The sequence below is a fragment of the Giraffa tippelskirchi genome, chromosome 14, assembly GCF_054371585.1.
Source record: "Giraffa tippelskirchi isolate mGirTip1 chromosome 14, T2T-mGirTip1v1.2.pri, whole genome shotgun sequence".
NCBI lineage: Eukaryota > Metazoa > Chordata > Mammalia > Artiodactyla > Giraffidae > Giraffa > Giraffa tippelskirchi.
In genome coordinates, this window is record NC_137288.1 from 16,095,271 (window position 1) to 16,121,883 (window position 26,613).

The 26,613-nt window shown below is 58.3% G+C and overlaps 1 protein-coding gene across 9 annotated transcripts in view; it reads right to left on the reverse strand.

Moving 5' to 3' along the window:
* NFATC1 (nuclear factor of activated T cells 1) overlaps positions 1 to 26,613 on the reverse strand; it is a 91,588-nt gene that overhangs the window by 42,727 nt on the left and 22,248 nt on the right. For 8 of the 9 annotated variants that reach the window (XM_081563063.1, XM_081563061.1, XM_081563059.1 and 5 more), the window contains exons 3-7: positions 23,976 to 24,135; positions 13,269 to 13,471; positions 11,384 to 11,556; positions 9,612 to 9,752; positions 1,553 to 1,608 (exon numbers count right to left, since the gene is read on the reverse strand). In XM_081563063.1, the coding sequence (XP_081419189.1) occupies positions 1,553 to 1,608; positions 9,612 to 9,752; positions 11,384 to 11,556; positions 13,269 to 13,471; positions 23,976 to 24,135 (733 nt within the window). Of the gene's footprint in view, positions 1 to 1,552; positions 1,609 to 9,611; positions 9,753 to 11,383; positions 11,557 to 13,268; positions 13,472 to 20,943; positions 21,069 to 23,975; positions 24,136 to 26,613 lie in introns of those variants that run through there. The other variant, XM_081563066.1, reaches the window with a different exon arrangement.

Below are 26,613 nucleotides of genomic sequence, written 5' to 3' on the forward strand. Positions count from 1 at the left end.
GCCCCCAGGTTCTCCCTCAGGCGCCCCCAGGTTCTCCCTCAGGCCCCCTCCCGGTTCTCCCTCAGGCCCCCCCCCACTCGGTTCTCCCTCAGGCCCCCCCCAGGTTCTCCCTCAGGCCCCCCCCCCGGTTCTCCCTCAGGCACCCCCCACCCCCGCCGTTCTCCCTCAGGCCCCCCCCAGGTTCTCCCTCAGGCCCCTCCCAGTTCTCCCTCAGGCACCCCCCACCCCCGCCGTTCTCCCTCAGGCCCCCCCCAGGTTCTCCCTCAGGCCCCTCCCAGTTCTCCCTCAGGCACCCCCCACCCCCGCCGTTCTCCCTCAGGCCCCCTCCCAAGTTCTCCCTCAGGCCCCCCCCCAGGTTCTCCCTCAGGCCCCCTCCCAAGTTCTCCCTCAGGCCCCAGGTTCTCCCTCAGGCCCCCTCCCGGTTCTCCCTCAGGCCCCCCCCCAGGTTCTCCCTCAGGCCCCAGGTTCTCCCTCAGGCCCCCCCCAGGTTCTCCCTCAGGCCCCCCCCCAGGTTCTCCCTCAGGCCCCAGGTTCTCCCTCAGGCCCCCCCCCAGGTTCTCCCTCAGGCCCCTCCCAGTTCTCCCTCAGGCACCCCCCACCCCCCGCCGTTCTCCCTCAGGCCCCCTCCCAGGTTCTCCCTCAGGCCCCCTCCCAGGTTCTCCCTCAGGCCCCCTCCCAGGTTCTCCCTCAGGCCCCCTCCCAGGTTCTCCCTCAGGCCCCCTCCCAGGTTCTCCCTCAGGCCCCCTCCCAGGTTCTCCCTCAGGCCCCCCCCCAGGTTCTCCCTCAGGCCCCTCCCAGTTCTCCCTCAGGCACCCCCCACCCCCGCCGTTCTCCCTCAGGCCCCTCCCGGTTCTCCCTCAGGCCCCTCCTGGTTCTTCCTTAGGTGTGAGCAGCCACAAACACCAGGGAGGCCGAGGGTACAGATGGGCACCTGCAGGCCCTGGGCCCTGAAGAGGGTGTGTGTGCACAGAGGACCTTGGGCCTGCAGGTAGGTCCCCCGGCTGCTGACCAGCTGGACAAGCATGTGGAGCGGCACTTAGATCTGACCTTGAGCTTGTGTCCTGGTGGGAGGACAGCCCGTGCGGAGCCAAGGACGCTGGTGGAAACCCTGGGCCTGCATAGCCAGGCAGTGAGGGGTGGGGCTCAGGCTCTGGAGAGGGGGTCCTCCCAGAGGGCAGTGAGTCTGGGGACCCTGGTGACAATGGCCAGTGGAGACCCCAGGCTCTGGGTGTGTGCATGCACCTGGTCTACCTGGTGGGGGGCCTGCAGCCCAGGCGGTGCCTGGCTCTCTGCAGTCACCCCGTGTCCATGTCATCTGCTCCCTGCACTGCATGTGCCGAGAGTGCTTGGGTCAGGAGGCGCTCCACAACCATTTCTACTACTCACTCTCTCTGTATGCTCATCCGTGGTTCATTGCAACAAATCAGAAGCCATGTGCCTTGGGCCAGGAGCCCCTCTGTAGTCAAGAGCACCCCCCCAGAGAGCCCGTGGCACCCGAGGCCGTCCATCCACTCCCCCTGCCCCTAGAGCCACCCGTCTGGCCCACACTCACCGGCTTGCACAGGTCTCCTTCAGTTTTTGCCTCCATCTCCCAGATGTGGTGGCCATCTGCAAGAAAGGGTTTGGAAGTCTGTTATTCTGTCCCAATGGGGCGGCCCCCAAATTGCACCTGGATGCAGGCAGACGGGAGTCCCGCGATGAGGACCCACACTTGCCCGGCCGGCTCAGCAGCAGCTGACGAGAGTGGGTCCCTGCGTGACTGACCGACCAGAGAGTGGATGCCAGGCCCCCAGGGGAGACGCTTGAACAGACCTGACTGCAGGTCTGGAGTGGGTGCCTGAAGACCTCCACTCTGCAGGAGGGAGCCCTTGAGCGCCCCTAGCTAGGGCCTTGAGCATCCCTAGCGCCAGCCCTGGAAGGGGTCTACGCTACAAGGGGGAGTGATCCAGGAGGAACGCAGGCAACCTCGGTAGGAAGGCCATCGTCTGGGATGTGGTCCTGAGTGCAGTGCACACAGTGGGAGGTGGGGCCTCATTAGTTCAGTCGTAGTTCAGTCGCTCAGTTGTGTCTGACTCTTTGTGAGCCCATGAATCGCAGCACGCCAGGCCTCCCTGTCCATCACCAACTCTCGGAGTTTACCCAAACCCATGTCCATCGAGTTAGTGATGCCATCCAACCATCTCATCCTCTGTCATCCACTTCTCCTCCTGCCCCCAATCCTTCCCAGCATTAGGGTCTTTTCCAATGAGTCAACTCTTCGCATCAGGTGGTCAAAGTATTGGAGTTTCAGCTTCAACATCAGTCCTTCAAATGAACACCCAGGACTGATCTCCTTTAGAATGGACTGGTTGGATCTCCTTGCAGTCCAAGGGACTCTCAAGAGTCTTCTCCAACACCACAGTTCAAAAGCATCAATTCTGCGGTGCTCAGCTCTCTTCACAGTCCAACTCTCACATCCATACATGACCACTGGAAAAACCACAGCGTTGACTAGACGGACCTTTGTTGGCAAAGTAATGTCTCTGCTTTTAAATATGCTATCTAGGTTGGTCATAACCTTCCTTCCAAGGAGTAAGCGTCTTTTAATTTCATGGCTGCAATCACCATCAGCAGTGATTTTGGAACCCAAAAAAATACAGTCTGACACTGTTTCCACTGTTTCCGCATCTATTTCCCATGAAGTGATGGGATCAGATGCCATGATCTTAGTTTTCTCAACGTTGAGCTTTAAGCCAACTTTTTCACTCTCCTCTTTCACTTTCATCAAGAGGCTCTTTAGTTCTTCTTCACTTTCTGGCATAAGGGTGGTGTCATCTGCATATCTGAGGTGATTGATATTTCTCCCGGCAATCTTGATTCCAGCTTGTGTTTCTTCCAGACCAGCATTTCTCATGATGTATTCTGCATATAAGTTAAATAAGCAGGGTGACAATATACAGCCTTGACGGACTCCTTTTCCTATTTGGAACCAGTCTGTTGTTCCATGTCCAGTTCTGTTGCTTCCTGACCTGCATACAGGTTTCTCAAGAGACAGGTCAGATGGTATGGTATTCCCATCTCTTTCAGAATTTTCCACAGTTTATTGTGATCCACACAATCAAAGGCTTTGGCATAGTCAATAAAGCAGAAATAGATGTTTTTCTGGAACTCTCTTGCTTTTTCGATGATCCAGCGGATATTGGCAATTTGATCTCTGGTTCCTCTGCCTTTTCTAAAACCAGCTTGAACATCTGGAAGTTCACGGTTCACGTATTGCTGAAGCCTGGCTTGGAGAATTTTGAGCATTACTTTACTAGCATGTGAGATGAGTGCACTTGTGCGGTAGTTTGAGCATTCTTTGGCATTGCCTTTCTTTGGGGTTGGAACGAAAACTGACCTTTTGCAGTCCTGTGGCCACTGCTGAGTTTTCCAAATTTGCTGGCATATCGAGTGCAGCACTTTCACAGCATCATCTTTCAGGATTTGAAATAGCTCAACTGGAATTCCATCACCTACACTAGCTTTGTTCGTAGTGATGCTTTCTAAGGCCCACTTGACTTCACATTCCAGGATGTCTGGCTCTAGGTGAGCGATCACACCATCGTGATTATCTGGGTCGTGAAGATCTTTTTTGTACAGTTCTTCTGTGTATTCTTGCCACCTCTTCTTAATATCTTCTGCTTCTGTTAGGTCCATACTATTTCTGTCCTTTATCGAGCCCATCTTTGCATGAAATGTTCCCTTGGTATCTCTAATTTTCTTGAAGAGATCTCTAGTCTTTCCCAATCTGTTGTTTTCCTCTATTTCTTTGCATTGATCGCTGAGGAAGGCTTTCTTATCTCTCCTTGCTATTCTTTGGAACTCTGCATTCAGATGGGAATATATTTCCTTTTCTCCTTTGCTTTTTGCTTCTCTTCTTTTCCCAGCTATTTGTAAGGCCTCCTCAGACAGCCATTTTGCTCTTGGGAGCAGAGTTATTCTAATGAGTGTGGCCCTAGAGTCACAGGTCCTGCCCCGCTCAGGGGAACTGGGGGCCGAAAAAGAAAATCCTCTCTGAGACTGCTCCCTGCCACATCAGGACACAAAAATGCAAAACACAAGGTATTTTTAACCTTACCCCGTGGCCGTTTGCATGTTTGAAAAAATGAAAAGGCTCCAGTGCCAGTGAAAGAAAGGGATTATTGTCCCTGGGCCAGGCCCTGGAGGGAGGCGAGGCCCAGGACCTGCTGGCTGGGGAGACGGAGCTGCCTTCCTGGTGCTAGGAAGCCCCTCTGGCAGGCGTGCTTTGCCTACAAGGCCTGGTCGTTATTTGGAATTAACAGATGCCAATCTCATACACTGACCTCTTTGCGCTCTTTTATAAAGTCGCTCCCAAATGAATCATTACATCTAGTAATGGTTCTGGGCCTAGTTTTTGCTTTCTCTCTGTTTTCCAAGAAGAAATGTGTGTGTTACAAATACTAGATTATAAATAAGTTAGACAGCATTGGCTTTTTCTCCTCCACAGTGCTGGCTGGGCAGGGGCGGAGGGCGGAGCAGAGAGGAAATGTGAGTCACAGAGAGGCCTGAACGTGCCAGGCCACACCAGCCCCTCGGGACGTCGAGTGCCCGCGTGGAGCATACAGCAGATGACCCACTAGGGGATCAAATACTGCTGGAGCCTGGGGACCCGCATCCGTCTTTCCTCTAGGAAAAACCAACAGGAGACGGAAAGAACACCCCCGCCCTTAAAAGCGCCGGCATTCCGCAAGCAGCAGATGCTCCCATGAGGGCAGGGCTCAGGGAAGGAGCAACCCCAACTTGGGCGATAATCGGCAGAGGGTCCCTGGTGCCCATGCGAAGTACTGTGGACACGGCTCCCGTGGTACAGCCCAGACCCACTGTGGATGTGCCACTGGGCCCCACCCACCCCCACTGGTTTGAGGAAACCGAAATGACTCTTCCTGTAACCAAGACTCCCACGTCCTTGGTGCCTTTTAAAAACAACAATTTTTCTTACGACAAAGCCCATCGTTGCCCCCAAAACAGCCGTTAAGTGTTAAAACCTGAACAGCTGGGGCAAAGCCTTGCAACTGCTTCATCTCTAGTCCATAGAGGTTGAGAGACCCCTTCACCCAGCATCCACCGCCCGCCCTCCAGGAGGGTCGAGAGACCACACCAGCCTCCTGGGAATGGACTGCAGGTCCACAGGTGAAACAGCCATCAAGGGAAACACGGGCGTGGAGTGGGCGGTGGGCATGCGCACCGAGGACCAGTATGGTGGGAGGGGCCTAGCCCTCCAGGCCCTTGCAGGCTGTGGGACCCCATCCTGTCCAGCGCTGGCCTGGGGTCCAGTGGTCCCACTGTGCAAGGACGTCCGCAAGCTGACCAGCCTGGCCACCTGCACAGGCTCACAGCCCTGACACAGCGTCTGAAAGCACAGATCCCTGGAGCCACAGACAGTCGAGCACAGAGCAAAGGGGAGAGGCAGATGGGCCACTGAGGTCCGGCTCACAGGCCCAGGGCTCCCTGCGTCCCTCACCCTGGCCTGGGGGTTCTGGCCCAGTCTCTGTTCTGTGGTCAGAAGCGCACATTTAGTCCTGCTCCAGGAGGAGGCCGGAGCAGCAGCCAGGGTGGCCGATGCGGGCTCTGTGGGACCCCCACACAGGACGCTCTCCAGCGGCCCCCACCCCGCTGACTGCTGACTCCTCGCACTGCCCTGGCCTGGGTCCAGTGCCCCCCGGCCTCTGGCGTCCTTGTCCGCAAAGCTGCTGGGAGGCCACCGGGTGTGGAACGCAGCCGCAGCCCCTACGGGAAGGGAGGCCACGGGCCTGAATGGGCCTTTGTGCTCCAGCCTTATCAGGAGCTCCCTGGCCTCCTCAGTAGGAAACTGTGTGCAAGCCCAGGAGTAAAAATATTCCGAGTCATTAGGGAATTCCCTGCAGTGTGAGTCATCGGAAAGGCTTCCCCGCCACACCCGGCGGGAGGAGCCGGGCCTCGGGAGGGGCCGCCCCGGCTGCACGTCCTGCTCCATGCTCCACAGGGTGGGGACCGAGAGGCCCGAGGGTCCCCAGCAGCTGACCCTGCCTGAAACTCTCTGGTTTCCAGCCCTCCGCGGGGCCAGGGTGGGGATGCTGCCTCTGAGGCCCGTGTGGACAAGCAGACGCACCTCTAGGGTGAAAGAAGGTCACTCCTTCGCCCAGGGGAGGAACACGCGTGTACTCACGTGAGCCCACACACAGACCCACTGTGGCATCGTGCGTGACACCAACAGCTGTCCACAGCGAGCGACAAGCAGGATGGGCACCCTCTGGCCCTCAGAGGGTGATGTTCTGATGCCCTCACGGGACACTCCTTGAGGACCTTGCTGGGTGGTGGAGCTGGGACTAGGATGCCACGTCCCCCGACCCCAGAAGGGCCCCGCCCGCTTGCCATCTGCATTGAAGGCACTTGGGAAACACAACCCCCCCAAGACTGCTAAAAACATTCAGTTCAGGGTTGTGGGAGGACCACTTGGCTCCGAGGCCCAAAGTGAGAAAAAGCCTCCTAAGGACCAGAGGGGCCTGGCCGCTGCTCTTTTCCATCCACTGAGGGTCGGCGCCGTTTCCTGATGGTCAATCCTGGGCGGGTGGCAGGCCTTCCTTGCAGGAAACAAGTCCTGCTTCTGTTGCAAGCGTTTAGGACTGAGAACGTGATATTCTCTTCTGCGTGTGTGTCATGTGGGGTTTGGGGTCTCAGTAATAGGTTTGAAAAGGTCTGACAGGGAGGTGGTCTGGTCGTGTGGCTGGCGGTCACGCTGAACCTGATGATCCTCCGAGTCTACACCCTGGGTGGTTCAGCCCTGAGCCTGGGCAGATGGGACCTGCCTGAGCCTCAGTGCCGAGGGGTCCCCCTCGAGTCTGGGCCTTGAGGAGGCCCAGTGTCCACCGAGGATGCCCTGGGGGCCACAATCGTGTCCAGCCACGCACAAGCTGTAGCAAACCGTGTTGCCTGCCGAAGCCACCAGCTCTGGTGAGGTCTGCTGAGCTTCACACGGTTTCTAGGAACCACGTGGAAGGGTCGGGCTTCACACCGCTGACTGTAAGCGTCACAATCGAGAACCTGGTAAAGTTCACAGCGATGCAAGCTCCAAATCCCTGGTCTCTCCTGATCCCCCCTCCATGGGGGCGCTCTCTCCCTGTTCTCGTATTTAAATGTTTTTTATATGTTTTTAATATTTGCATGTGTGTGCAAGTACATCCCTCATGCACATGTCTGAACAGAGCCCCGTGACCTCCAGCAGGAGATGGCGGGCAGGGGCATCTCAGTGTCCTGCTCCTGCCAGGCCTCCCAGTGAGTCTGTCCCAGGCCCCACGCTCAGGGACGTCCACTGAGGGAGGTGGCACCTGGCTCAGAGGCCACAGCTATCCTCCTTGAAGGAAGGCCCTGTGGCTTCTTGTTGGACACTAAGCTCTGAGCAGAACTGCAGGTTGGTTCTGGAGAGTCCCACCACAAACACAGCTGAGAACACGAACATCTCAGAGATGAGAGTGGCTGCTTCACGGCTCTTTTTGAGGGGTCCCCTGACCACGGGAGGGGCCTCACTCCCACGTCCTGAGGGCCATCCTCCTCTGGGACCCTGCTTGGTCACACAAGGTGGGCACTGGTGACAGCCGGCCCTGGCCAGGAGGAATCTTGAAACACTTAAGAAACTCCAAGTAGTGCTCAGAGCAGCTGAGGAGACATGGTGACTAGACGTCCACCTCACCCAGCATCTGACGTGCGACAGGGCAGCCACAGTCCTGCTTCTGCCCATGGCCAGCGGCTCCCGGACCAGCCTCACCGCTCGCATGCTGGCCTTGCTGCCTCCAAGTAGGGGCTCAAGACAGAACTTTCCAGCACACCAGGCACCTCCTCGGGAGCCTAGAGGATGACCAGGCTTTCAGTCTAAATTGAATTTAGTGGTTTCTCGCCCAAAAATCAACCAGGAAAAGCCCAGTGACGGCTGAGGCCCATCAGGAAGCATGTGTGCTCGGCTGAGAATGCACGTTGGACACATGGGACCGGTGTGGACGTGTGTGCGAATGTGCCGGCAACTTTGTTTAGACGCAGACACAATGTGACAGGACACACAGCTGCGTGTTTACATCGCAGTTGCCATGACGTACCATGTGTTTGCGGGACATCTGGTCTCCACCCACTTACTGGTTTCTCGCCCTCTGCCCTGCAGCAGACATGGAACTGCTGCAGGAGACGGCAGGCCGGGGACAGGCCAGTGTGGCAGTGAGTAACAGCGCCACTGAGCCCGCCTGGGGGCCAGGGAACCTGGGAAGCCCAGTGAGCTCGACAGCCAGGCGCCCGGGAACTCAGCTCCCAGCTGCAGGCGGACGGCCCCATGACTGAGCACCCTGCCCCCATCCACGATAAGCTGAGGAGATCGGGAGACGCCTCATGGTCCCGTCATGGCACCCAGGTCGAGGTCAGAGCTGATCGCTGGAGGAAACAGCCTGGGCACCGGCCGGCTCCCACCACACACATCTCCGAGCACGGTGAGAACCCTGCCGCCCACAGGCTGGGAGGGGGTGCCCATGCACACGTTAGAACACAAACGCTGAAATTATTTCCAAATTCACCTCCTCCAAAGAGGGGCGTTTTGGTAATGTGAGTTCTTCTCCCACCACTGTACTCGGGCAGGTCTTCTCCCTCCTGTAAAACAATTTCCAATCACAGGCACAATGGTGCAGGCAGAACGAGGTCAACGTGAAAGACTCTCAAACCCATTTTGACTGAAGCACTTAAGTTTCCTGCAGACTGTACAAAATTAGCCCCATTACAGAGGCTGAGCCTCCGTGGTTTGCGGCGAGCAGCAGGGGCCCTGTTCTGGGCTTGAAAGCTGGACTGGGGCTCAGAGGAGCAGCTGGGAGCCCTGCCTGCGGGCACCCCCTCCCAGCCTGTGGGCAGCGGCACCCCCTCAGGTCAGCTCCCCACAAGGAACGCGCTCTACAAACACACCCCAGGGTGTGAGAGAGGTGAGGCCACATGCTTACCCTTATGACCATGGGGGCCGGGCCGGGCAGCCCTGGGGCAGGAGCTGTGCTTCCCCCAGCCCTACTCCCACCGCTACCCCTAACCCCCTGCATCCATCCTGCAGCTCGAGGACAGGCTGGTCACCTGGTTCCCCAGACACCAGAGAGCAGAGACCCTTTCCCTTCAGACCTGCAGCGGAGCATACACACACAGGTCCACGTGCACACACACACAGGTCCACGTGCATGTGTGCACACACACTCACACGGGCAGCTGTGGCCCCAGGGGCCACCATCATTGAAAGCAACCAGTGTCTCCCTCTGCACCGCAGGGCGCTATGCCTCCAGAATGAGCAGCACAGAAAAGTCTCTGGGCCCTAGTGGGGTCCCCCACAGCTGCCGTGCCCACTGCACACCTGGATACCTGCCTAGGATGGTCTGTGGTTCTGAGAAAGGCAAAGACCAGCAAGAGCTGGTCATAGCCCCTGAGGAGGCGCCCGCTAGCTGGGCAGATGCAGGCCCCACACCCGCAGCCCCTTGAAGCCATGCGGGGAGGCCCTGGGACCGCACATGGCACCCTCTCCCGCCAGCCAACCTCTGCCGGCGCCCAAACAGCAAGCACTCGACGCTGGTTTTAAGAGGAAATACCTGGTGCTTTCTCCACAAAAATGACCTTGGAGTCCTGCAGAAAGTTGTGGCCAGACAGGACCATCCTCTTCCCTCCGAGGACGGGGCCGCTGGCTGCACTCTGCTTCTCCACAAGGGGCAGCTCCTGGGCTGAGCGCTGGGCTGCGGGGGTGGGGCAAAAAGTGAGCCGGTGAGACCCCTCCAGGGAGGGCCAGTCCACCCATACCGCCCCCAGCCCCTCCTGGGCGGCCGGTCCACCCATAACCCGCTGTCAAAGGAAAGGCAGCACGCCTCTGACTGGTCCATGTGGAGAAGCGTGTGCATATACATGTGAGTGTGTGTGTGGGTGACTCCGTGGGAGTGAACGCGTTCTGCTAGGGTGATCACCCTTGAAGGGCCTGGGGAAGCTGTGGGGAGTCCTGCAGGTGAGAGGGGACAAAGCCTGCCCGCCAGCAGCAACAAGGCGATCCCCGGGTCTAACCAGGAGAGGGACTCACAGAGCAAGGCACCCCAGGCTAAAGTCAGATGTGGAGGGCTGTCCATGGTGGGCTCTCGGGGGCTGAGGGCACGGAGGCCAAGCTCGGGATTTGGGGCAGAGGTCTTCGTAGCAGCAACAATGAAGACACACTCTGTGGCACCCAGTGACCGGGGTCCTCACATGAACCCTCTCAGTGACTGGGGTCCTCACACGAACCCCCTCAGTGACTGGGGTCATCACACAAACCCCTCAGTGACCGGGGCCCTCACACGAACCCCCTCAGTGACCGGGTCCCTCACACAGCCCTCCCTAGTAGCCAGAAGGCCTGAGATGAGGGGCTTGCTCCTTCTCACGGGGAGGGACCACAGGGCAGAAAGCTGGAGCCACCTGCAGCAGACCCCACGGCCTGGGGATGGACATCTGGAGACTGGACGGGAGGGTCCAGCGAGAGTGGGGGAGGGGACCACGCGGCAGAGAAGGGCCGTGAGGGAGGGGCCATGGGGCAGAGAGAGGGGCCGTGAGGGAGGGGCCACGGGGTAGAGAGTGGGGCCGTGAGGGAGGGGCCGCGGGGCAGAGGAGGACCGTGAGGGAGGGGCCGCGGGGTAGAGAGTGGGGCCGTGAGGGAGGGGCCGCAGGACCGAGGGGGGCCGTGAGGGAGGGGCCGCGGGGCAGAGGGGGGGGCCGTGAGGGAGGGGCCGCGGGGCAGGGGGGGCAGTGAGGGAGGGGCCGCGGGGCAGAGGAGGGCTGTGAGGGAGGGGCCGCGGGGCAGAGAGGGGGGCCGTGAGGGAGGGGCTGCAGGGCAGAGGAGGGCCGTGAGGGGTCACGGGGCAGAGAGGGGGGCCGTGAAGGGCCACGGGGCAGAGGGGGGGGCTGTGAGGGGCCGTGAGGGAGGGGCCGCGGGGGACCGTGAGGGAGGGGCCGCGGGGCAGAGAAGGGCCGTGAGGGAGGGGCCACGGGGCAGAGAGGGGGGCCGTGAGGGAGGGGCCGCGGGGCAGAGGGGGGGAGAGAAGGGCCGTGAGGGGCCGCGGGGCAGAGAGGGGGGCCGTGAGGGAGGGGCCGCGGGGCAGAGGGGGGCTGTGAGGGGCCATGGGGGAGCATGGCCGTCACTGATATCTGACTGATACTCAGGTCAGAGACAATAGGAACGAACCACGATGCTCCCTAAGGCGGTGGGCCGGGGAGCTGTGAGGATGGGGGTCCCAACACAGTACACACCCTGGGGCGGGCGGACTGTTGCGGGCTGTGGGAAGGGAAGTATCCAGCGGGGACTGGCCCTCGGCCTGGACACGGGGCGGCGGGGGGACGGGACACTCACAGCACTCGATGGGGTTGGAGGCCACCTGCAGGGACAGCGTCCGGCCATTGGGTTGCGGGATGTGGACGCGGAAGACCAGCCGCACCCGTGTGTTCTTTCTCCCGATGTCCGTCTCCCCCTTGCGCAGCTCGATGTCGGAGTTCCTGAGCTTCAGGATCCCGGCACAGTCGATGCTGCAAGACACGAGTGCCTGCCTCAGTCCCCAGCCCAGCTGGGACACCCGTTCACCTGTCAGGACAGCCCCACGTCCACCCATCAAGTGGGGGGGGAGGGCGAAGGGGCAGGACAAGCCAGCCTGGCCTCATGCACCCTGGTCTGAAGCAGGCAGAGCCCCACTCACTCAGGGCCCCACCGCGCTGGGCGGGTGTGGACGCCCCAGAGCAGAGCACAGTGCCCGGAAGGCTCCCGGGGGCGGGCTCTGAAAACCTCCTTCCCCAAGATTCTGGGAGTGTCCCCCCTCAACTCAGGATCCTGGATTTACTAGGGCCTCATGTGATTTTCTCTAGTTTCATTTAACTTAATGATTCCATCCAACACCAGCCTCCAGCACAACAATCCACAGGCAACTTGTCAGATGGAAACCAGCCCTTCCCTCCGTCAGAAGCTCCGAGATGAGGCGGCACGAGGCCTGCAGGTCAGGACCTCAGCCCGGCCCAGAGCGGCGGGAAGCCTGGCCTGCGGTGACTGTGCTGCCCTGGGCTGAAGGGTATTTCATGGAGTAAACGCAGCCACTGGAGTCAGAGCTGCAGCTGCTGGAGGGACCAGCAGGGTCTCCCAGCCTTCAGCCCTGCTCCTGGTCCTTGGGAAACTTAGAATGAGTCCCCCCAAATCCCTGAAAAGCCAACACAGAGAGAAGGCTTTCCCTTTGTTTACAACTTAGAGGGTTTAGGAGCTACTTACAAATGACTGATCAACACCCCACACAAGCCCACACCGTGGTTTCCCACACCCTCCCTCCCCCACCATGGCCCTGGGCTCCTTCTCCCCCGAGGACCCCCCAAACCCGCTCGGCCTCAGGGCCTTCCCACCTGCTGTCTCCCTGCACAGTCGGCCTTGAAGACGCCCCCACGGACACCCCCCGAGAACCTTGTGTTAATGAACTGCTGCCTTACATGTTTATCCATACACACAGGGTGTTGAGGCTCCATCCTGCGCCCACAGAGGCCCTCAGGAGAAGGTGAGTCCAGAGGGACAACCCTGTTCCCTTTCTCTGCCGCATTCACAGCTCGGGAGTGAAGGGCAAGGCACACTGTGGTCACTCGGTTAATGAGGCCACAAACAGGGACCCCACTTGGACCTGAGACGATGACTCTGTAGCTTGCTAACCAAGTCACCTCTACGCCAACGAGCCAGGCCTGACCTGCACATTCCAGCTGGTCACATCAGCAGAAACCCTCAGTGAAAACACGACCCAGACGTGCCGGTCTCCATAATGCTTCAACATTATCAGCATTTTAACCTCTCCTCTGGTTTTCACAGAGCTTTCAGAAAGAAAAGGGTGCCATGCAGGGGTGGGGGGAAAGTTAGGCGAGAATGACTTCATGTATGTGTATGGCTGAGTCCCTTTGCTGTTCACCTGAGACTATCACAACATTGTTAATCAGCTATACCCCAATACAAAATGAAAAATTTTAAAAAAAAGAAAAAGAAAGAAGTGGGTGCCACGTTTGCACATGGAGGGGGCACGCACAGCTGTGAAGTGAGTGGCAACACGAAAACCCTAGAAGGAAACAAGTCTGCTGTCGTAAATATGTGTAAAGTTTCCTGAGGTGTTAAGCCAAGGGAGCCTGGGGCCCCGAAACTGGAAATGTGAAGAGAGGACTTCCCCTCCCTCCGAGGGCCGGCCCCAGCCCCCCCCGGCCCGCAGACACACAGCCGGGCTTACATGGCACGCATGTTGTTTTCCGGCAGCAGCGGGATTTCCAGGACCTTGGTATTGGAGAGGATGGCCTCGTGGCTGGTGGTGGACACGGTCTTGCCCGTGATCCGGTGCACCTGGTAGAAGGCGTGTGGCCTCAGCAGCCGGTCGTCCGCCGTGCCGATGAAGAGCTGCAGGGTGAGCGGCTCACTCTCCATGTAGCCGTGCAGCTGCAGACAGAGGAGCAGAGGCCCGTGAGTGCCGCGCCCACACTGGGACCTGCCTTGCTCCCCACAGAGGCGGGTCCAGAGGGAAGAGCGTGGCCCGAGGCCGGTCCCCCACCCCCTACTCGTCTGGACACCTTGTGACCCAAAGTCTGGGACCTCTGCTCTGGAGTCGGTTTTGAACACTCGGCTGCCTGTGCTGGAACACAAGCGTACACCAGTGACCAGTGCCATGCACACCTGCACACGTCTGCCTGCACCTCAGGACGGCAACAGGGACCCCAAGGAGGGCAGGTGGGGAGTCGAGCCGGGGTCTCCGGGCCACGGCCTCGTCCTCGAACACTGCTCTGCCCACGCGTGTGGACACAAGCATCTCATGAGGCCACGCCCAAAGCTGGTGCACAAAGTGCAGGCCCCTCCACACGAGACCCCCCTGCCCCAGATGAACTCAGACACGCACCCAACGGGCTCGATCCACTTTCTCCTCCTCAGTCCCGTCCTAACCAGGAACAGAATGCTTCAAATCAGACACAACCAACATCCGCTGGCAGGCTGCGGGTGCATGGGGCCCTGGGGCCTGTCTCACGTGCCCCAGGTCGTGGCCTGTCTTCTGCCAGCTTCAGACCCCACATGGGAGGTGTGTGTGGGGGGCTGCACATGGCCATTTCAACTGTGTGCTGGGCACAAAACCCGTCAGCCTTGGGCCCCAGGCACACGACGGGCCGACTCTGCACCAGGAGCTGGGGGTGAGTGCCGCTCCCAGGACCTTCACCAGCTGCCCCTGGATGGACCTCGGGTGGAGTCCCCGCCTCGTTTCCCCCTGCACCCCTCAGTGAGAGTCCCTCTCGGAACAGCACTGGATTTGCCTTCCATCCTGTTTATGGCAGGCCGTCCTCAAGAGGCAAACCCAAAGCAAGCAGGCACCTGCCAGGGTCCCAACACAGGACCCCAGGAGGGCAGCCGCCGACACAGACAGGGCAGGGGGCACAGTGGGCCGCTCTCCCCTTTGCGGGTTGTCATCACTGCTCCTTGGACTCATGTTAGCAGCTTGGATAACAGGCAGCTCAATGAGCCAGACCAGTGTGGCTGAGAAGGCAGTCGGTTGCCACTTCCACATGGGTGAGGGCACGGCCACTTACCCTCCGGCCGATCCTGCTGCCCGGGCGGAAACCACAGGAGAACTGGCCCTGCAGTGGGGTTGTTCTCAGGTCCGGCCGATGCATGAGCCCCAAAGCCCCTGCTTTGATGAGGCTTCGTAGGGACCAGTCCCCGCCCCACCATCCAGGCTCTGCCTCTGCCCTGTGGGAAGTCGTCCTGATGGTCACTTCACAGCCACAGGGCAGGAGGCCAGGCTGGACGACCAAGAACTTCCAGGCAGCGCTGGCTCGGGACTGGGATGGAGGCGGACTAAACACAGACAGTTCTCAGACACACAAGGGGGGCAGGCTCAGTGATCCACAGAAACGGGACACCTCCAGGTCCAGCAGCAGCTGATCTCCATGTCCAAGACCCTGCTTGCTGTTTCTAGGGCTCATTTTTTCCAAGCTGGGATGTCAGAATGGAAGCTGAAGGTCCAGAGACAAACGAGCCGGAACTTCGCAGGCAGGTCTGGCGCCGGGCTCTGGCACTTTCTCTGCCCCGTGTTTCACTCCTCCTTGCAGAGATCCCACTGCACGCTTCCCTGGCTGGTTTCCACTTCTTTCCACGACACTCAGTTAGCGGTGTCCACCTCGTTCCCGCCCTCGGCTGCGGCCTCCCTAGCTCTCCTCCGACCCCACACTGAGGGATGAGTCTCTCTTCAGCCCAGAGAAGCAAGCATGCGCTGCTTCCAGCGTGGTTCAAACCAGCAGTGAACCGTCCATCAAGACGTGCTGACAAAGACCCAGCTACTGTGCTGACTTCACTTAATTAAGAGATGAAGTCACTTGTAAATTCTGAGGCCTCAGAAGAGAATCCAAACAATGACAGGCCACTCATGAGAGTCACGCACACTCATCGAGCAGCGCGCCGGGGCCCACCCCCCATGTGGGAGGATGAGCCGGGGCATCAGGCCGAGCGCCGGGCCAGAGAGGGATCCACACGGCACCTCATCAGGGCGGGGCTCGCGTAGCGTCATGGCTCCGTCCATCCAGCCCCATTTCCCGGAAAACACGGTCTGTACAGCGTTACAACAGACAATATGAGACTACACGCCACTGGGCCCAGCTCTGACCACAGCTGGATCGCAGCCCCAGTGAACGCGTTTACAGCTTCAGGTGAGCGTCCGGCAGCTGAGACTCCCAGCGCTTGGGACTGGCATCTGCAGACGTCTCTGGGAAGCAGTCTGTAGCGCCCGAGTAACATTTAACAGCCCGTGTTTGTTAAATGTCATGGGCTGCAGAGTGGCTCCCGGGGCATCCGAGCATCACTGTGAGATCTTACGGAGACGAGGAGGGTTCAGGTTGGGTGTGCACACAGGTCAGGCGTGCACACAGGACGGGTGTGCACAGATGCACATGCCACACACGCATGCTCACAGGCTGACATGTGCACACGTGCTCTCCAGACTCTCTGGGATCCTGGAGTTGGTTAAAGATCTTATTTCCTGGCAGTAGCAGCAGTTTCAGGTGTCAGGCTCCCTGTTTTTATCATCTTTGTCTGTGACACGGCCCCAGGCACCCATGGCTATGCTCTTCAAAGTGGGTTTTTCATATCAGAACAATCTTGTGTTCATCCTGACCCACAGGGTCTGACCCGTAGGGACCAGATGCGTGCCTGATGGGCAGTGAGCAGAGGGAGTGAGCTGGTCTCAGCCCTGTGGCTGATCCCCGAGTGTCCACAGCAAGCAGAGAGCTGGCGAGAGCCTAAGTTTACTGAGAGACCTAACATCCACTCGCTGTCCTCCCAGCCTGCTGTGTGGACAGAGGCTGACATGGGGCCTCTCCCACCTCTGAGGCCATCGACACAGAGAGCCTGCCAGGGCTGCCAACTCCTGACGGTGGATCCTGCTGACAATGTTAATTTTGTAGGAACCACAAGCCCTGCCCACTAGGGTGGACACGCACTCTCCTAGGTGGACCCCTGAGCATCTCTGAGCACGGTGCTGAGTGGGTGTGGGGGGTGTTGGGAACCAGGACCAGCCCCCCCGGCCCACCCAGCTGCTCTCTTCCTTGCTGGGGAGCCCGAGTCCAGTCTTCTGCCAAACTAACGAGCTTCCTGAGGAACCTGTGCTGGACTCGACCTAGGTTCTCACAACAGGAAACGTGAAAATAAAATCAGAGACTGAGGAAGAAACGAATCCTGCCTCTCAGTATTACATTCTGTGACATTTAATACAAGAATATATAGGTGAGTCTTTGACCAAGACTTGCTGACGCATGGCCATGGTGTGTTCCTCGTGTCAGGAGGGGCACCCAGGGCGGCACATGGTCTGGCCGGGGTCAGACGGTCTGACAACAACAACTTTGAATTCCACAGGACTCACTCCGGGGCCTGGCTCTGCTGGCAGACCGTGCACTGTGGGTACAACACTGCCTTTTCAAAAACATGCCATTTCAGTGAAAATGGGAATATTTAAGGCTTAACCTGCGAGGTAAACATCTATTATTTAAAACATGAAGTTCATTTTAAGAAAAGTTATTTAAATACTTCACATGTTCCACTGCATGGGTTTTCTGCCCCTGGCACCTTATAGAATCTGTCAAAATCATATTTATAAAATTACCTGTCATAGCAATGACCTTTCTTTGCTTCAACCTAAACTAAACTGGATGTATTATTCCATTTTCAAGGTACGAGAGCTAGTGAGTTTCCTACACACAGAGATGTTTGTTTTTAGCTGCTGCGCTCAGCTCAGCACTTACACGGTAGGACGACAGGTGAGGAATGATTGAGGCCAAATTTACCGGACGCTGAAATTCCGACAGCACATGCACACACAGTGGCAGCAGCGTTGTCAAACAAAGGACCAGTTAATTGAGTGAAATTACTTTCAACTAAGTTTCCAGTTGGTACGAACATACACCGAGCAGGGATCCTTGTTCACAGTCAAGCAGGCAATTTAAAGGGAAATTATGCGTTTAACCCAGATGTAAAATTTGCATCTTCACGCAATACCCAAAGGAGCTCTGCAGGAAGAAAAACTCCAGTTCACGAGCTGGTTCTACTTTTTTCAACTGAAATCTTCCCAGTACTGGATTAACTTAAGAGACTGCCATGCGAGCTTTCGGCCTCCAAACCCACAAGTGGGCTTCTCCCCCCAGGTGTCTCGCGTCCTCCATGGCCTGGGAGGAAGGACAGGCCCCGGCATGAGGTTAGCACCCTGCAGACCAGACCTTGGGCGAGCAGGGCCAACACCGTGCCCCGAGCCCTTGTTCCTCAGGACAACCTCTCTGAACTCACTGTAAATATCGCACGATGGATGGGGGCAGTGGCCACTCCCCAGGGGTTCAGGTGGGCAGAGCTGTGACTCTGGCGGCCAAGCCTGGACTGTGGATCTGTCACCAGCAACCACGAGGCACCTGTGGGCTGGGTCAGGCAAGAGGGCTGACGGAAGCGCCGAGCTGACCAAGGGCACTGCCCACCAGATGCCCACACGCCACATGCCCACACGACGGTCATCGGCCTGCCATCAGGCCAGCCCCAGCCCTGGTACCTGGTGCTGTAGAGGGGATGGCTACCGCACAGCCAGCCAGGGCACGACTGCGGGTTCTGCTGGGTGGGGCCCGGCCTACACAGGGCGGGGCTAGCCACCCAAGCCAACGAAGGAGAGGAGATGGAGGGCCCGGCTCAGCGAAGACTGTGCTGCCCTGCCCGGAGTGTGTGGACGGAGTGCTCCCGACTCCCCGGCCGCACGCGGGGCAGGGGCAGCACTCAGGGGCGAGTGCCTTCCCACCCAGAGCCCCCCACAAAGACAGGCCCCTGAGCACAGCACAGCAGGAGGAGAGGTGGTGCCAGGAGGAGCGGGCGTGGGGTCGGGCCCGGGGGCCGGGGCATCACTGTCACCCAGGCGCTGCTGAGTGTCTGTGCGGCGTCAGCAACGGCCGCAAACCCCAGCCATCTTTCCTGTCGTTCTCACTGGCTACTTCACACACTCTCGTGCTGACGCCATGTGACTCCACTAGACACCTCTCCCGCAACCTTGTGAGCGCGGGCACCTCTTTGCTTCGGGAGGGGTACAAATGGCAATCTCCTGCTCGGCACAGACACTGACCACGTTTCAGGGGCTGAACGGGGCCCAGAGCTCCTGCGGAGCCCGCCGCGTCGTGGGAACAGAGAAGGCCGCCCTAATGGCAGCAGCTCCCGCGGCACAGGCGTGTCTGCTGAGAGGGAGACCGTCCAGGTCTGCGCACGTGGCCGGGAAGGAAGGAAAGGAGAGAAACCTGTCTGGGAGCTGCAGGAAGAGCGGAGGGCAGGCGCCCCTGCCCTGCTGCCCCGTGAAAGACTGATTCACCGCAAGGGCAGCTTGGTGGAGTTTCGCTGAGGGGCGTCCGGCGTCCGAGTGACATCTGGGCTCCTAGGGCGGAGGGGAGTCGGGCTGCTGCAATTGGGTGGTTCCAACCCTCAGTACCCCGCTGGGCCTGAGGAGGTTTGCTGTCAAACGGAATTTCTTCCAGGAGAGTCTGTTCCTCTGGTTTTTGTGAAAACTCTGGTTTCAGGTTAAATGATCCTATCCCCAGAGTAGAAAGAGATGCCCACTTAGAACAAATCCAGTAAGAAAAAAACTGAGTGACGCTTAGAGTAAAACAAAACACGCCAGGACTCCCAGATGAAGGAAGCAGTGCTGTCTAGCCACAGTACTGAGACACTCCCAGGAAGCTCATTTCTTGAAATACTGATGCTTCCGTACCTGGGGCAGGGGGTGGTGGCGGGGAAGGATGCTACATGAAATGAAAAGTGATGATCACATGAAATGCTGATTTTAATGATCTTGAAAAAATTGACTGTTTCCTGGTGCGTTCCTTCCTTGGTGTCAGCTCTCACGGTCTTCAGGGGCAAACTTGAGCCCAGAAGCCGGCCACCTTAAGGAGCATGAGGGCCATTTAAGGCAAGAGGCAGGGCTGGGACCCTCCCCCTGGGCAGCCCAGCCTCCCAGCCCCCGCCGCCTGGGCCTGGCCTCTCCCCTCTGGTCACCTGGCCACACAGGGGCTACACCGGTCACTCGCAGGGACAAGGACACAAGTTACAAACCTAAAGTGCTGTTCAGGAATTGACAGGCCCCACCAAGTCTCACGTTTCCACGACCTATTAATTATTCACTGAGGCCTGGCCGTTTGTGGGGCTAGATGCTATCCCTTGGGCTATTTTGGTAACTGGGTAAACGGAGTGTCGCCCTCTGACCCCTGGGTCAGAGGTCAGTGGTGACCCCCCAGGTCTCTCCCCAGCCCCGTGGGGTGGCCGGAACTGGGGACCTTCCCGGAAGGGCCGTCTGCTCCCAGGACTGGGACGGGCATCAGGGAGGCAGTGCAGAAGGCAGGCAAGACGGACGCCCCGGCCTGGACGTCGGCCGAGAGGCTGGAAGTGGGGAGCGCTGTCTGTGTGCGTGCATCTGAACTGCTGACAGAGGAAACGGCAAGACTTCCTCCCTGTTCCCATCACAACAGAGGCCACCCAGACCCGCGGCCCCTGTTGCCTGGCTGTTGTCACACCGAACCTGCCGGTGGAGCCCGTGGCCTTGCTGAGGCCGGCCGGCGCCCACCCAGCTCCAGCCCCTGGGGGAGAGAAGCCAGCACCCAAAGGGGCCGCCACAGCAGCCGGACATGCCCACCAGGGCTGCAGGGGCCTCTGGAGAGTCGGGGCAGTGGACGGTCTGAAACACTCCCCCCAGTCTCCGAGCAATGCTGCATCCGTGTCCCCAAATGAAGATGGGGGGCAAGGCCCCCAAACACGAAGTCCTTTACTAATCTAAGATTACAGTCTGATTCTGCCTAAAAAGAAGGTTCTGCGTTTTGCCGTGTCTCCTAGATTCAGAGAAGGGGCTGCGGGGGGCAGCTTGCCCTGTGTCTGGGCGCAGAGGGGCCTGCATCCTGCACATGGTCGCGGCCTCTGACTTCGCAACAAGCTAGGGGACGCAGACTCACAGTCGATGAGCTAGGTGTCCTAGGACAGCGAGAAAGCCCCTGTCCAGCCCATACGTGCGCTGGCCTCCTCTGTGCTCCATGTGACAGCAGCTCTGACTGACAGCCTGGATGTTCCGGAAAAAGAGCCTGGCTTCCCTCTCACCAGCTGACTGCAGAACGGCCAGTGGGAGTGGCCGGTTCCCCGACGTGTGTATCGGCCTGGCCAAGGCTGCGAGGCTGTGGTGGGAGGAGCCGCTGTGTCGGAGGATGTGCTAAAATAACTCAGCGCAGAATAAAACTTTGTGGTTACCCGGCTTTCACAGCAACAGAGAGAGTTTTCTATTTTCATTTGTTTTATAATTATCTGCAAATTCTATTTTTACCCAATTTGTGGTCCACTAACTGAAAAAGAAAACAAACTCTAAAAGCCCCTCTTCCTACCTGCTTGCCTCAGCCCTGCACGTAGCTCCTCTTTGCCTCGAGATCAGAGGACTCGCCCTCATGGGAGAGACACCGGGCAAGGCTGACATTTCTGTGGGGCCTGGTTTCCTCTCTCATCTGGCTGCACGGTGCGGAAGGGGCCTCACCGTTTAAACCCATAACCAGCCACCCCCATTCCGCCCGCATCGAACGCGAATCATTTTGGGGTATTCATGCTTGGGTGGGACTTCCCTGGTGGCTCAGAGGGTAAAGAATCCACCTTAAATGCAGGAGACCTGGGTTGGATCCCTGGGTCGGGAAGATCCCCTGGAGAAGGAAATGGTTACCCACTCCAGTATTCTTGCCTGGAGAATCCCCATGGACAAAGGAGGCTGGTCGGCTACAGGCCATGGGGTCACAAAGAGTTGGACATGACTGAGTGACTAACACTTGCATGGTTAAGGTACTTCAAACGCTGTTTCAAGTTTCAGAATTCCTCCAGAACATCTCAGTTCTGTCTACACTGAGAGGGTAATAGCATCTTGTGCCCCAGACACTTGCCCGGTGGGGATGGGAGCCTGGGGCCCTGGCCAGGGGTGGAGGACACGTCCCCAGGACCATGGTCACTACACCGAGGACGCAGACACCCTTGCTCAGGCCCACAGCCATGCGCCTGGCGTCTCAGCAGCGCCCAGTCCGCACAAGACTCCCTGCCCTACAGGATACCACCCCTGGCCGACAGAATATATAAGGGAGGGGGCATTCTGCTGTTATTTCTCTGCTGCTTTATTTTCATTTCTCTGTACTTAACAGCTATTTCCTTGCCTCTGTAATGTAAGGTCTTTTACATTCAACAATGCACTTTCTTCCATTGGAAGCCGTAGCGGGAGGGGCCGTAAACACTATGTTTATGCCACTGGGCTAAGTGCAGGCATCGCGGACCTGCCTCCACCCGGGAAGACCTGAAAGGCCAAGGCTTGGGCACTGATGGGGCCCCTGCTGTGCTTCTGAGTCAAGCTGCCAACCAAGTGGGTACTGATTGGCAACAAGCACGTGGCTGCGAACATCGCCCCAACGTCATCCTGCAGACTCCAGGCCCTGATTGCTGCGTTGGTGGACGGCCACTTGTCCCTGCACCCTCCTGCCCTTGCCAGCTTTATTTTTATTTATCTAAATGGAGTGGAATACAAACAAGGAGTGCCTGCTGCCTCCCCTTCCAGCCTGCACCATTCCCTAAATGACAGGGCTGGGAGCCCGGTCACGGTGGGGGCGTAGATGGGGGTGGAGGACCTCGAGGCCTGCCGCTCTTGGGGACAAGATGGCAAACGTGTGTCCGGCAGGACTGTCACAGGTCACAGCACAGGGCCCAGTGGGTGGTGTCACAGGTGTGACCCAGCGCTGCCGCCCACAGGGACAGCCCATCTGGGAGCTCAGGTTTATCTCTGGGGCTGGAGGACGGTGGCAAGGCGGGTGAGGCCTGAGCACCAGCTCAAGCACGCTGGCCTGCAGCCAAGCAAGCTGGCCCCCAGGGTGTGTGCCAGGGAGCGGTGCCCAGAACCCACCCACTCCCTGCCCCTCCACGCTGCCCTGGCCCTGACACCCCGTGGCAGGTGCCCACTCCTCCGTTCCCAGCTGACGAGCAAAGTGGCGGGTCCCAGCCAGTGCCCCAACGTCGGATCCAGGGCCTGGCTCTGGGCCCAGTGGGGTGGGCAGGCCAGAGAACTCGCATCTTGAAGGGATGTAGCGAGGACGACCCTGCAGGTCAGGGACCACACTTTGGGAGCCACTGCCTCCAAGGGTCCCAGGCTTCAGAGGGGAAAGCACAGTTTTTAGAATCAGCCTCTGAAAACTCCAAACCGGAGCAGCGCCCGTGCAGACAGACCTAGCTTGGGATGTGACCTCGGCAGAGGCTCTACTGACAGCTGCTCGGGGACAAGGACCATGGCCACGTCCAGGAAGCAGCCCTGGGAGGCAGAAATATGGGCAGGGAAGGGACGCCTGGGGGCTGAGGGACTGTTCCGAGCAGGGAGCAGGCAGAGGGGGGCTCTGTTCCCGCTGGGCTGGGGGTGGGCAGAGGACCCTCGGACTGGGTTCTGACTCTCCCCAGGACAGGAGGCCTCTGCCTGTCCTCATGAAGGGTGTGAGGCGTCCGGCACATGGTCTGGCTGTGCAGCGCCTGCGGCAGGAATCAGGGACAAAGGGCAACACAGCCGGACGAGAGACTGAGGGGGATTCTGAGCAGAAGCTTCTCTGCGGCTCGACCAGCCCCAGATGTTCATTTTTACAGATTGTTATAGAAAGGTCCTGGAAAATGGAGCACTCTTATTTCAAAGCTATTTTTATTCTCTTTAAGATTTTCCTACTCCAGGACACCTTGAAGCGCGAGGGTCAAGTCTGTTAAAGAGTCTAGGCTAGGTGGCAACCCCGGCCCACGCTGCCCACTGGCCACAGGGCACCTCCTTGGGCACGCTGTCTCTCCTTGGCTTCTCTTACCCGTCTTTTTTGAGTCAGGCATGCTCAGGGACACACGGGGGTGTGGAGCAGCGTCCCTCTGGACAAAGCAGCTGCCTGGCTGTGCCCGGGTCACTGTAGCCCCCACCAGGAGTCAGAAGCAAAAGCTATGGCCGTTTGCCCTCCTTGGTGAAAAAATACTTGCCAGCAACACCATCCAGCGGGTCCTCCTAGCTCCCCCAGCTCCAGGCTGGTCACCCCAACACCACCACCCAGGGAGTCCGCCCAACGCCCCCAGGCGTCACTCCACGGTCTCCGGGGTATCGCCCGCCCCCGCCCCTGCAGCAGCTCAGTGAAGAGAAGCCTCCTCCCCCGCATGACAGCCACACAGGGGCTGCAGGCAGCGTACCCTTGACCTACCCCTGTCTGTACCAGAAGACTGGGACTCAACTGGGTATAAAACAGTTAGCTAAACTGGATGGGAGGTGAAGACTTTTTCTTAAGAACACGGAAAGTGCTGTTGGCTGTTGCCACAGAACGGCCTCTGGGCTGAACCGGTGCCTCCCTGGGCAGGGCCGGGCTTGGTCGGAGCGGAGCGGTACCTGCACGCTGGGGTGTCCCCCGGCTAACGCCTTCACGGCCCCGCGGCTGCCCTCCGTCTCGTAGTGGGCGCGGTGGTGGGACTTGGGCTGCACCTCGATCCTCAGCTCGTAGGGTCCTGAGTGTGACGGCAGCTGCCAGTCGAGAGCTGGCAGGGATGGGCTGAAACGGACACATGGAGCGTTAGAGGCATGCGGATGGCTTCCTGCGCCCACGGACCCAGCCTGAGACTTGGACTGGCGACACGTCCTTCAGGCTGGGTCTGAAACTCTCGTCAGTGAGGTCGCTCTCCTGACACGAGCAGCAGCTAAAGCTGCAGAGCTGATGGCCAGCTGATTGTGATGGACGCCCAGACCCTCTCAGGTCTTCACTACGAGGTTCCTGAATACAATGGAAACCTCTTCCACACTCAACCTTAATATTTTCCTTCCTTCATGAAAGGCCCATAAATTATTTAACCTCCCCAATAAGAGATCTTTTAAAAATCACAGCTCTAGCAGCCTGACCTGAGAAAGGGGCAGGCTGGTACCCATTTCCTCTGCCCACAAACCAGCTGTGAGCAGACCTGATGCATGGGGGGGGGCGCCTGATAAGGCGATGGGTTTGCAGCAACCTCGCCCAGCCCCGTGTCCATGATCCACAACAACCAAGACCCGCAGAACCAAGGGAGCAGCAGGCAGGTTTGCGAGAGGAGCGGGGAGAGAGCTGGCCCACAGAACCTCCAGTTCCCCGGGGCAGTGGTACCAGGCCTACGGGAGGGGACCACGTCTCCATTTAGAACATCCATTGTACTAATCTGTTCCCTTATACATACTGTCCATCTAAGTGAAAAGACTGTCCTTTGCTGTAAATAGAAGAGAAACAGATGAAAAACAAATAGAAGTTAGGTTCATCTGACTCCCAGGAAATTAGAAAGAGACAGAAAGAGAAGTGGAGGAGGGGGATTGGAAGGTCCACTCCTCACTGTCCGCGAAGGGCAAGGCCTCAGAGCCACTCTGCGCTTGAGTACGGCCAAAAACAAACTTGGGGAGTAACTTGCTCCTGAATTACTGACAGAGCCAGCAACATGGCTGCACGCAGTTTAAAGATAGAATGGCTCACAAAATAAATACTGTCACACACAGACAATTAAAATTATTGTTTGAGGTTGGAAATTTTCAGCATGAATCTGGCAGCTCCACAAAAATGTAAATGTACCTCTGATTCAGACAAAAGGCCTCAGCCTGGAAGAAACGTTCGGAAACGTGCCTGTTGCGCCATCCTGGCCCCTCGAGGCCCTGCTGCCAGAGTACCTTCCTCGGGTACCCCCGACCCGGAGCGGAGCCCCCATGGGACCCTGAACGCCTGGAGAGTTCTCTCATGCCTCGGCCCCGGCTGCTGAGCACAACGGATGACGTCAAACTCACCTCCAGCTTGATCTGATTTCTTAAAAGATCACACTCGATGCAACCAAGAAAATGGTTAAATTCACATCTGACACCCAGCTGACCCAGCTGACCTGTGCAAACAGGAGCTGTCTTATGTTCTCCATACACGCAGATGTTATGTGTCTTACAATCAACCAGAGAAACTACCTCTACACTTGGGTGCGCATCTCTAAGTATTTCTATGTAAAAGGGATGTTGTTTTGTTCAGTTGTCAAGTTGTGTCTGACTCGGAGACTCCATGGACTGCAGCCTGCCAGGCCTCCCTGTCCCTCACCATCATCCAGATTTTGCCCAAGTTCATGTCCACTGAATCAGTGATGTCATCCAACCACCCCATCCTCTTAAAAAAAACCAGGGTATCACATCTATTTTATTTTGTTGATATATCCCTTTTATATCTTTTTGCCTTTTTATACAGATATAAAAGGGCTTCCCAGGTGGCTCAGATGGTAAAGAATCCACCTGTGATGCAAGAGACCTGGGTTCCATCCCTGGGTCAGGAAGATCCCCTGGAGAAGGGCACGGCAACCCACTCCGGTATTCTTGCCTGGAGAATCCCATGGGCAGAGGAGTCTGGGGGGCTACAGTCCATGGGGTCACAAGAGTCAGACAGGACTGAGCGACTAAACCACCACCACTATCGATACCAGAGATGTGAACCTCCGGTGTGAGACCCTGGCGGCCTTGCTGGTCATGTCCTCGGCACAGACCCACAGCCTCTGTCACAGAGCACGGACCCTCAGGGCTCCTGACGCCTCCTGGGGGTCTGGCGCCCTGCACGGGGCCTGCTGGCTGTAATCTAGGCCAAGCCTCATAGGGAAGGGCGCTCAAGGCAGCATCTTCTTGCAACACTAACGGGCACCCCAGGGGTGGTGACACACACATAAACACCTGAACCCCCAGTGGTAACATCCACCAAAGTGTCCAGGCTTCCAAGTGTCCCCTGACATCTGATATGCGTCTGACTACAGGCAACGAGGGACTCCAGGCCCAGGACTGGGACCTGCCGAGCCCCTCCAGCTGAGTGCAGGGGCAACAATGGTTCATGTACCTGAGCAGACAGGGAGGTGTGGAGCCGGACCCTGACAGCCTCGGAGAAAGCACGGGTCAGGGGGTCTGAATACTCGCTGGGTGACATGGAGGGATTATTTGAATCACATATTAGGGTCTAGTGTGTCTCAGTTCAGTTCAATTCAGTCGCTCAGTCGTGTCC